The following is a 12,051-nucleotide window of genomic DNA, read 5'->3' as shown; positions in this document are numbered from 1 at the left end:
TTCTTCATAGACTTCAAGTGTCCTTTTATTAATGTATCTGAGAATAAGCGTGAGCAGTTCCCCTTAGACACCTAGCTCATGCAAGTGTTTTAGAAGTACTTTTTAACCATTTCTGCTGATGCAATTAAGAATGTCAAAGTCAATTCCTCATGGTTTTCACCCATCTATGTCCTCCTTTGATCCATTTTCATTAAAACAATATTCCACCAGGAAAGCAACACACCAAAATGCTCTAATCCAGGGATAACCACTATTAAGATTTGACATTTGTCTTCCAGATAAATACATTTTTTTTTTTTTAAGACAGAGTATTGTGCTGTCGCTCAGGCTGGAGTGCCATGGCATAATCTTAGCTCACTGCAACCTCCGCCTTTTTTTGTATTTTTAGTATAGAGAGAAGGCTTTGCCATATTGGCCAGGCTGGTCTTGAACTCCTGACCTCAAGTGATCTGCCTACCTCAGCCTCTCAAAGTGCTAGAATTACAGGCATAAGCCACCATGCCTGGCCTATGCTTTTTTCTTTTTGTTATGTTTTATGTCAGTTTTATTCTATGGGGTAGAAAGAAATTAACCAAATATAAAAATACAAAAAAAGGCTGGGCACGGTGGCTCACACCTGTAATCCCAACACTTTGGGAGGCCAAGGTGGGCAGATCACCTGAAGTCGGAAGTTCGAGACCAGCCTGACCAACACAGGGAAACCGTCTCCACCAAAAACACAAAATTAGCCAGGCGTGGTGGCGCATGCCTGTAATCCCAGCTACTCGGGAGACTAAGGCAGGAGAACCACTTGAACCTGGGAGACAGAGGTTGTGGTGAGCCGAGATAGCGCCACTGCACTCCAGCCTGGTCAACAAGAGCAAAACTCTGTCTCCAGAAAAAAAAAGAGCCAGGCATGGTGGTGGTGCGCACCCATAGTCCCAGCTACTCAGGAGGCTGAGGCAGGAGGATCACCAGAACCCGGGAGGCAGAGGCTGCAGTGAGCTCTCACCACTGCATTCCAGGCTGGGTGACAGAGTGAGACTCCACCTACTAAAAATAAATAAATAAATAAATAAATAAAATATACACACACATATACACACACACATATAAACTTAGCTGGGCATGGTAGTGCATGCCTGTAGTCCTAGCTATGTAGCAAGCTGAGGCAGGAGGATCACTTGAGCCCTGGAGGTCAAGGCTGCAGTAAGCTATGATCTCACCACTGCACTCCAGCCTGGGCAACAGAGTAAGACTGTCTCAAAAAAAAAGAAAGAAAGAAAGGGTAAAAACAGCTTTGAGACTTGTTTTATCACTTAATAGTCACGTGCATATGTACCTGCAAATTTTTAACCCCTCTGAGTGTATCTGCAAAATGAAGTTAACTCTCTTACAATGCCCTACCTTTCAGTAAAGATTTTTGTAATGATCAGGAGGAAATGAGAAAAAATGTTCTGGAAATTTTAAAGCCTTAAAAAAAAAAACCCAATTACACCTGTAATCCCAGTATTTTGGAAGGCTGAAGCAGGCGAATTGCTTGAGCCCAGAAGTTCAAGATCAGCCTGGGCAACATGGTAAAACTGTCTCTACAAAAAATTAGCTGGGCATGGTGGATTGCACCTCAGTCCCAGCTACTCAGGAGGCTGAGGTGGGAGGATCGTCTGAGCCCAAGAGTTCAAGGCTGCAGTGAGCTGTGACCTTGCCACTGCACTCCAGCCCGGGAGACAGCTGAGACTTAACTCTCTCTCTCTCTCTCACACACACACACACAAGATATATTCCATTGTCAGAGCAATGTCAAAACCAGTATTGAAAACATTCATAAATTTTATTTTATACCTGATAATCATGTGGTATCCAATATGCAAGCTGGTCAAGGTGTACAGGAAAAAATAGTTCTGGTCCAGCAAATACACATTTTGAAACTTCTATGAAATTATTCTAACAAGTCCACATAAATAGACAGTTTTGTATAAAGCGACATTGTAAGAGAAAATAATAGAAGCAATCTATAGATCCATCATTAGGAGATTAAAGTACACTACCTCTCTATAAAAAGCCGTGTAGCCACTAAAATTAATGGGATACAAGTATTACCCTGAAAGATGACTCCAGATTATCAAGTAAGAAAGTTAAGACAGTATATTAAAACATGTTTCTATATATGTATATAGAAAAATTGTTTCTGTGGTTTTACTACTTTCATAATTTATCTGTGTTCTAATTTTCAATAAGCATGCATCATTTCTACTAAAGACACTAATTTTTTAAAGCACATCAACACAAAAGTATGGTATTACAGGAACAGTCATGGATTGCCTTCAATACATTCTTATTTTTTACATACACCTCAGCTCCAGCAATCTTTAATACATTCTTAGTAAATAATGCATGACTATACCTTTACATTTCAATTGTTATTTTCCAATAATGTACAAGTTTGGATAACTTAGTTTAACTTTCAAAAATTATTTTTTGGGGCTAGGCGCAGTGGCTCACGCCTGTAATCCCAGGACTTTGGGAGGCCAAGGCGGATCAATCACCTGAGGTTAGGAGTTTGAGACCAGCCTGGCCAACATGGTGAAACCCCATCTCTACTAAAAAAAAAAAAAAAAATACAAAAATTAGCCGGGCATGGTTGTGGGCGCCTGCGGTCCCAGCTACTCAGGAGGCTGGGGCAGAAGAATCACTTAAACTGGGGAGGTGGACGTTGCAGTCAGTCCAGATCGCACCACTGCACTCCAGTCTGGACAACAGGGCGAGACTCTGTCTCAAACAAAAAATTGGGGGATATTTATATGTAAATAAGTATTATGCAACAACCCTACAAAGCATAAGATGATGAGTGGGAGAATCTCAAAGATAAGTACCACATACTAAAAGACAGCATTAGATGATGCAGGAGAAAAACGTCTTACCTATGCAGCATGTCTGGGGCCTGGTTCAGCAGTGTGTAATACTGTCTCACAAATTCCCGCCCGACCAGCAGGGGACTAGGCTTCTCCATCACCATTGCTTTGGTCAATTCAACCTGGGGGGAAAAGAGTCAAATATGTCCAAACCTGAAGGATCAAACACAGGGGAAAAGACCGAATCATTTAGCTGAAACCAACTCAGAGACAAGATCATTTCAGCAAGTCGTTTAAAACATGAACAAACATCATAAAAACAAACAGAGCCCATACAGACCAGATGAGATTTTATACAAATGTATTGCAATCATATGAATACAAAAGGGGGAATTCATTACGAAGAATTCATCATTATCCCAAATATTCAAGACGTAAGAACCTCAAAGGTATATATTTCCAACATACCTCCCACCATAATTTTCTTGTTTTGTTTTTGAGACAGAGTCTCTCTGTTGCCCAGGCTGGAGTGCAGTGGTGCGATCTCGGCTCACCACAACCTCCACCTCCCAGGTTCAAGCGATTCTCCTGCCTCAGCCTCCCTAGTAGCTGGGACTACAGGCAAGCGCCACCATGCCCGGCTAATTTCTGTATTTTTTAGCACGGGATTTCACTATGTTAGCCAGGCTGGTCTCAAACTCCTGACCTCATGATCTGCCCGCCTCAGCCTCCCAAAGTGCTGGGATTACAGGCGTGAGCCACAGCACCTGGTAATTTTCTTAAGTTATTAAACCCAATTAAGAGTGTTCCAGTTGTAAAGTTACAAGCACATTCTTATTTGAGGCAATATTAGATTCAAAGGCAATAATCTTAAACAACATAGTTTTGACATCCAGGGACAAACTATCACATTTTCTGGCCCATCTAAATCAGATAAACTTTTAGTATAGCATCTTTTAAAAGCAAACTACAAGACTAAAAATTCTAAATATGCTTACTACTTCATTCTATCATGTAATAAAAAAATTTCAAAATAAAATGGGGAAAGTTAACAAACAAGATGTTTATACTCAAAATAATTCCTACTGTATCAAAATTGTGATAATGTAAAATTAACACCTTTGAATGCCAAGAAAGGCACCTGTCCCATAAGAAGTCCAGTTATTGTAAGCTATTACCAAAAAACACTTTCTGAATAAAAAACCTGCAATAAGATCATCCCAGCATTTCATTCACGGGGGAAGAGATAAAATTATCCCAAACTTAAACATACAGGCAAACAGAGAATATATACAGATTTAACTACCGCAGAAAAGAAAGAAAAATTTTAGCTGTTTTTTTTTAAACAGGGGTAGACAAAATAGATTGACTTTGGTTGATCCATTTCTAAACAAGCAATTTGTGAAGATATATTTACTCTCATCTAGTTCCATCTTTGCATTATTCTTGAATACCCCAATTAGTATTTATTTCACCAATGCCTGTTATTGTCCCCAAAACTACAGCCACTAAGATCAATATGAAGAAGCTTCCCAGTCATACTAGGAGTATTTTGCCTTCAGGCATGTGTATTGAGCATATCAGTAACAATCTAGATCCTAAGTCTTAGACTAATGTACTTTAAAAGTTGGCTGGTCACGGTGGCTCACGCCTGTAATCCCAGCACCTTGGGAGGCTGAGGCAGGTGGATCGTTTCGTCATTAGTTTAACATTTTAACAGTTTACAACATTTTGCAAATTAGGGTCTCAATTAGCATTTAATTTTCCAAACATTCTACTTTGAGTTGAGACTGTCAACTTCAGAAACATGCAACAGCTGTTAGTCAAACCAAATTTTCAACACTCTTGTACTGAAGTTAAGTTTCAACATTAGATTTGCCTCAAATACGCTTATAGTTTCCCATTTACACTATAAACAGTTCCATTTAAGTGGCAGCTGGCTCCTAAAGTCACTCCTTTAATGTAAATAAATATATTATCTATTGATAATAAATATCCAAAGAGCTCAAGGGAAACAGTAGCAGTACTTTTTTTAAATTCCACATGACTAAATATGTACTTCCTTTTAGTAAAAAAATGAAAGTATATTGCTTCACTATTTTAAAAAAATCTAAGTCCTAAATTAAAATAATCAAAGGCTTCACAAATTCTACATTAGTTATGGTCAGATAAAACATACTGAATGAAGAATACAAACTTTTTCCCAAATATTAAGTTTTTTAAGAGCAGAGACCATTTCTTACCCAACGTTTTAGCCCCAAAACTTAATGTCTGACACATAACAGACACAATTTTTTTTATTCAACCTTCTCACACAAAGGGAAGAGGTTAGAATTTTATACTAGCAGAGCTGATTTCTGACCATCTAACTATCAAAACTGACTTAGCAGGTTTTCCAGCATTTAGATTAAGATAGCAGACATAACACTGTTTAATTACTAAAAAATGTTGTTTGAGATTAGTCTGGGCAACAACAAAGCAAGACCCTATCTCTGAAAAAATGAAGAAAAAAAAATTAGCTAAGTGTAGTGGCACATTCCTGAAAGTCTCAGCTACTCAGGTGGCTGGGGCAGGAGGAATGCTAGGGCCCAGAAGTTTCAGGCTGCAGTGAGCTATCATCATGCCACTGCACTTCGGCCTGGGTGCCAGAGCAAGACCCCATCTCAAAAAAATAAAGTATAAAAATAAATATAAATATAAATAAATTAAAAAATGCTGGCCAGGTGTGGTGGCTCACACCTGTTAATTCCAGCACTTTAGGAGGCCGAGGCGAGCGGATCGCGGAATCAAGAGATCGAGACCATCCTGGCCAACATGGTGAAGCCCCATTTCTACTAAATATACAAAAATTAGCTGGCCGTGGTGGCACGCGCCTGTAATCCCAGCTATTCGGGAGGCTGAGGGAGGAGAACTGCTTGAACCCGGGAGGCGGAGGTTGCAGTTAGCTGAGATAGCACTACTGCACTCCAGCCTGGGCGACAGAGCGTGACTCCATCTCCAGAAAAAAAAGAATGTTTAGGTAAGTTCTTCACTGATCAAAGATCACACACTGAAAGTTTAGCGAGTAATTTTGTTATTCTCAGTTAAAAAAAAAAATTGGGGCTGGCGCCTGTAATCCCAGCACTTTGGGAGGCCAACAGGGACAGATCACTTGAGGCCAGGAGTTTGAGATGAGCCTGGCCAACATGGTGAAACCCTGTCTCTCCTAAAAATACAAAAAATTAGCCAGGCATGGTGGCAAACTCAGGAGGCTGAAGCATGAGAATCACTTGAACCTGGGAGGCAGAGGTTGCAGTGAGCCAAGATTACACCACTGCACTCCACCTTGGGTGACAGAGCAAGACTCTGCCTTATAAAAAAAAAAAAAATCTGTTTATTTGATCATTCACAGCAAAAAAAAGAAAGAAAATGTAAATTTTGGCAATTTGAATCTATATAGTGTAGTAAACCCTAAAAAATTGTCATCTCTCTGAAATCTTCATCTTTTCTGGACCAAAAATAAAACACAAGCTATGAGAAATGTGAACATAATACCTCTTGAGAAAGAATTCTCACTCTCTCAATTCTATCAAATCTAAAAATAATTAAAGTAAGCAAATTTAAACAGATTAGTCACAGAAAGGCTGGGTGCAGTGGCTCAGGCTTGTAACCCCAGCACTTTGGGACACCAAGGCAGGCGGATCACGAGGTCAGGAGTTCAACACCAGCCTGACTAACATGGCGAAACCCCGCCTCTAATAAAAATACAAAAAATTAGCCAAGCATGGTGGCATGCGCCTGTAATCCCAGCTACTCAGGAGGCTGAGGCAGGAGAATCGCTTGAACCTAGCAGACAGAGGTTGCAGTGAGCCGAGATCACGCCACTGCACTCCAGCCTGGGCGACAGAGCGAGAGTCCATCTCAAAAAAAAAAAATGACTCACAGAAAAGACAGTGTTTTTGCCAGTTACTAATCCACTGTGACAGATATTTTATGAAATCTATGAATTACCTCTGCGGGGGAATAATTTTTTTTAAAAATGTATGCATTATCAATGAAAACACATGCTAATATCAGAGGGGAAAAAAAAGAAAATATATGCTAAAAATTTCCAAGATTCTCCCTCATTTATAAACATTCTCAGCACACTAAGTCCTTTTCTAAAGATGTTTTGAACATTTCTACAACTATGGACTTTGGCTGTTCCTAATATAACAGCATACACCAATGGATGTTGAAATATAAATAATATTCTTAAGAATGATATACACTGATACCAGTAAGATCTAGAAAGATCATATTATTAAACATGACCTTGAGTTTACCAGTTCTAACTGAACCATCCAAATTTAAGACAAAGTTTAAGAGTTGTCAAAGGCTACCTTTAACATGAGTAAAATATGACAAATGAACTTTAAAACTGAGTGTTATTTTTAAATAGTGAATAAACATTTCAAAGACAACAAAAGGAAACCCCCAAAATTTATTTAACCAATTCTCACTAGGGAAAATTCTCCAACACCATTCACTTGCTGTGACCTTAAGCTAGTAACTTAATCTCTCTCACCTCAATTCTTCTGTCTGTAAAATTAAAATCAGAATTATAACAATTAAGTGCCTGACAGCAGGAAATAAATGTTAGCTATTATTACTATCAGTATCAAAATTATTAACTATAAAGAAGAAAACCATTTCTACATCCCACTCTCTTGTGTCACCTGGATGGATATTTTCCTTATTTTCCTAGAGATTAAAATGGTTAATTTCCTAAAGTAGTTTAAAAAAAAAATCCCAAGCATTTAACATAAAACTGTATCTACCTTTTGGATGAACTACAGTTGCGCCTTCAACAAGGTGAGAATTAGGGGCATGGATAGCCCAGAGTTGAAAATCTGTGTATAACTTGACTCCTCAAAATTTTAACTACTAATAGCACACTGGTGATCAGAAGCTTTACCAATAATATAACCAATCATTTAACTATTTGTAGGTTATATTATATACTGTATTCTTACAATAAAGCTAAAGAAAATAAGAAAATCATTTGCAAAATACATTTTCAGTATTGTATATGTTTATGCTGTCTGTTTAAAAGACAAATCGTCTCTCTGAAATGACAGGTAACCACAGCTGCACACCTCAACCTATGGTACAGATCAAGCAATTTAATATTTCCTTGTAATGTCATAACTTTTCTGTTTCTTGGGAGTGCTTTCAGCATCATTAGTGATACTTCATATGGGTCCCATGGTGTTATTCAAGGCTTTCAGTATTGTACTAAACATGATGAAAACTACTCATTGAAGAGAAATCACTTTTTACTGCATCCAAATTTACTGGAGAGAAGAACTGCTCACATAAAGATGATTAGCATCACACAGTGTTGTAAGCAGATACTTGCAACACAAGCACATTGCAATATTTACAGGAGGTGGCTAGGAAAAAAATTATAGTACAGTATATACTAAAGTTCATTTTATGCAGTTATAACTTAATACTGTATCTTTACATTTGTTTACATTTCTCTTGACTTCAAATGGTGCCCTGAATGGTCTCAAAGTGTTTGTGTGGGTTCATTTTGATAAATTTTAACTCTGTAATAGACTTGTGTATATTTTACAGTAGTAAATAACAGTATCCACATACATTTTATGCATTCATGAAATACCTTTCTCTTAATTTTTTTTATTATTTCTAGGCTATTCAGTTGGTGAGCTTTTTCAAATTGTTACAAATCTCCAAAAAAAATTTTCCAATATATTCATTGAAAAAAATCTGCAAGTGGACCTGAGCAGTTCATACCCATGTTTGTTCATGGTTCAACTGTACTACATTAACTTTCAAATTTTCCACTTGATCTCAAGTTTCCAGATTGCAAAGCAACTCCAAAGAAACTCCCCGTCAATAATTGTGCTGAAGTTAACAGAAAAACGTTAAGGGTCTAAAGAACTATGAGCATTATCAGCCGGGCGCGGTGGCTCACACCTGTAATCCCAGCACTTTAGGAAGCCAAGGTGGGCGATCATGAGGCCAGGAGATAGAGACCATCCTGGCTAACGCGGTAAAACCCCGTCTCTACTAAAAATACAAAAAAACTGGCCAGACATGGTGGTGGGCGCCTGTAGTCCCAGCAACTCAGGAGGCTGAGGCAGGAGAACAGAGTGAACCCGGGAGGCGGAGCTCTTGCAATGAGCCAAGATCGCACCACTGCACTCCAGCCTAGGCGAATGAGCAAGACTCCATCAGCTGGTGGCGGAGGGGGAAATAACTATGAGCATTATCCTCCAATTTTTAACAGACGGGCAGGGAAACATAAAGGCAGACCATACTCCACCTGCATTTTTAATGGCAAAGCTCACTCCAACAAAATAAAAAGTAGCCAAATGCCTTCACAGCCCATTTTCAGTGCCAGTTTTATAATAAGAAAATATAATATCATATAATAAAAGATTAGTAGAATGTATATAAACCTGCATACAAATCACTAAAAGAGTAACCCAAGAGAAAAACAGGCAAATGAAATGGAGCAGCCAATTCTCAGAAAGTACTAAATGGACAGCAAACAAAACAGAGTAAGTAACCAGGAAAATGCAATTAATAAAATCACCTCTCACAGGAGATACCTTACAAGGGATGCGCCAAAGTATTAAAATCTCAGTCAACACCAAACATTGGCAACCAAGTAAAAAAAAAGAGCCTACAGGATTGCTGAAGATGAAGTCTCAACTGGTACAACCACAGTGGAGAACAATTTTGCATTATCTAATAAAATCAAAAACACTCTGATGAAAATCTAGCAGTTCTCTTCTAGGTACATATACAAAAGAAACTCACCCAAGACAAAACAAACTCACACAAGACAAAAACAAATAACTGCCACCTTATCTGTAAAGTATAACACTGATAACAATCTACATGTCCATCAAATAAGGAATGGATATTAAGTTGTGGTTTATTCGCATTAGGGAAACCTCTATACCTAAGACAACCATATGAGAGCACTTTTAAGATTGAAAACAACTACTATTAATAGTGTCAGCTTAACTGAAGTGAATCAGGACTGTCCCTGGCAAACCAAAACATATGTCACCCTATTTATGCCTGCCAGAAAGCGAGCACATAACTCAAAAACATTATTAAAAAGAAAAATCAGTTGCCAAATATGTACTGTGTGATAACATTACATATATTTAAAGGTGTTTTTAGTATACACAAATACCAGATACCGTACATAGATACACAGGCTGGACATAAAGAGACAAATGGATCCATGAAACAGAATGGAGTTCACTAACATATCCACACGGACAACTATATATTTCCAAGAAAAGTGCGAAGACAATTCAGTGGAAAAAGTATACTCTCTTCAACAACTGGTACTGAAACAATTAGATATCATACGGAAAAAACAAAAAAAAACCAGAACCTCAATTCATGTCTCACACCACATACAAAATTTAACTCAAAATGATTCAGTGTAATCAAAGTGTAAAACCCAAAACTGAACTTCTAAGGAAAACTTGCATGACACTAAGCAAAGATTTTAGACACACCAAAAGCAAATGAAGAAGAAAGCGAATTGATCACGTAGACTGCCTCAAAATCAAAACCATCTGCCCTGCAAAGACACCATCAAAAGAATGAAAAGGCAAGCAGGCAAGCCACAGATTAGGAGTAAATATTTGCGAGGCATTTACCTGATTGACTGACTGACTGATTTTTTTTTTTTTAGAGGGAATCTTCCACTGTCGCCCAGGCTGGAGTGCAGTGGCGCTCACCGCAACCTCCACCTCCCAGGTTCAAGCAATTCTCATGCCTCAGTTTCTCAAGCAGCTGGGATTACAAGCACACACCACCACCCCCGACTAATTTTTGTATTTTTCGTAGAGATAAGGGTTCACCATGTTGCCCAGGCTGGTCTCGAACCCCTGGCCTCAAGTGATCCACCTGCCTCGGCCTCCCAAAGTGCTGGGATTACAGGTGTGAGCCACTGCACCCGACCCATATCTCTAATTTTTAAAATACCTCTATCCAGAATATATAAAGTACTCTCATGCCTGTAATCCCAGCACTTTGGGAGGCCGAGGAGGGCAGATCACCCGAAGTCAGTAGTTCGAGACTAGCTTGGCCAACATGGTGAAACCCCATCTCTACTAAAAATACAAAAATTAGCCGGGTGTGGTGGTGGATACCTGTAATCCCAGCTACGCAGGAGGCTGAGACAGGAGAATCACCTAAACCCAGGAGGCAGAGGTTGCAGTGAGCAGAGATGGCGCCACTGCACTCCAGCCTGGGCAACAAGAGCGAAACACTGTCTCAAAACAAAAAAATTAATAATTAAGTAACCAATCCCATAAAATATGAGCAAAAGACTTAAAGATATTTTGCCAAAGAAATTATATGAATGCCAAATGAAAAATGCTGATCACTAGCAATTACAGAAATACAAATTAAAACCTGTGAGGTACCACTAAACACCTGTCACAATGACTAAAATTAAAAAGACTGACCATACACAGTTAGCCAACATACTGGCAGAACTGGAACCCCCCAAACATCGCTGGTGGCAATGTAAAATGGTAAAACCACTGTGGAAAACAGGGAGTTTCTTTAAAAGTTAGGCATACATCTACTACATGATCTAAACATTCCCCTATTAAGTATTTACCCAAGAGAAATAAAGGCGTATACCCATACAAAGACTTGTACACAAAGTTCAGAAGCTTTATTTGTAACAGTCAAAAAGCTGGAAACACACAGCTTTTGCCGTGTTTCAATGCCCACCAACAGGTAAACCAAAAAATTGTGATATGCCTACACAACAGACTAGCACTGAGCAATTAAAAAAAGAACATAATGTATTTACAAAAAAATTCTAAGAAACGCAAAGTAATCTACAGTGATAAAAAGATCAAGGATTTCCTGCAGGGAGAAGGGTGGGAGGAACAAGCAAGAAAGAGGGAAAAGGGACATGAGAAAACTTTTGGGGGTAATGGATAGGTTCACAACCTTGATTGTGGTGATGGTTTCGTAGGTATACCTTTTTTTAAGAGTCTCCTGTGTCGCCCAGGCTGGAGTGCAGTAGCATGACCATAGGTCACTGCAGCCTCAAACATCTGGGCTCAAGTAATCCTCTCTGCTGCCTCAGTCCTTTGAGAAGCTGGGATTACAAAAGGTGTCTGAAATTATCAGGCAGTACATTTTAAAAACATGCAGTTTATTGTCAATTATACCTCAATAA

At 38.8% G+C, this 12,051-nt stretch overlaps 1 protein-coding gene across 6 annotated transcripts in view; it reads right to left on the bottom strand.

The window, feature by feature from the left end:
- Positions 1 to 12,051, bottom strand: part of G3BP1 (G3BP stress granule assembly factor 1) — a 33,370-nt gene that overhangs the window by 15,646 nt on the left and 5,673 nt on the right. For 3 of the 6 annotated variants that reach the window (XM_019027503.4, XM_055386260.2, XM_019027501.4), the window contains exon 2: positions 2,901 to 3,044. In XM_019027503.4, coding sequence (XP_018883048.1) covers positions 2,901 to 2,995 — 95 coding nt within the window. In that variant the 5' untranslated portion in view covers positions 2,996 to 3,044. The remainder of the gene's footprint in view (positions 1 to 2,900; positions 3,045 to 12,051) is intronic. The other 3 variants (XM_019027500.4, XM_055386259.2, XM_019027502.4) reach the window with 1 other exon arrangement.

The sequence above is a fragment of the Gorilla gorilla genome, chromosome 4 (genome assembly GCF_029281585.2).
Source record: "Gorilla gorilla gorilla isolate KB3781 chromosome 4, NHGRI_mGorGor1-v2.1_pri, whole genome shotgun sequence".
NCBI lineage: Eukaryota > Metazoa > Chordata > Mammalia > Primates > Hominidae > Gorilla > Gorilla gorilla.
This window is presented reverse-complemented; position numbering and strand designations above follow the sequence as displayed.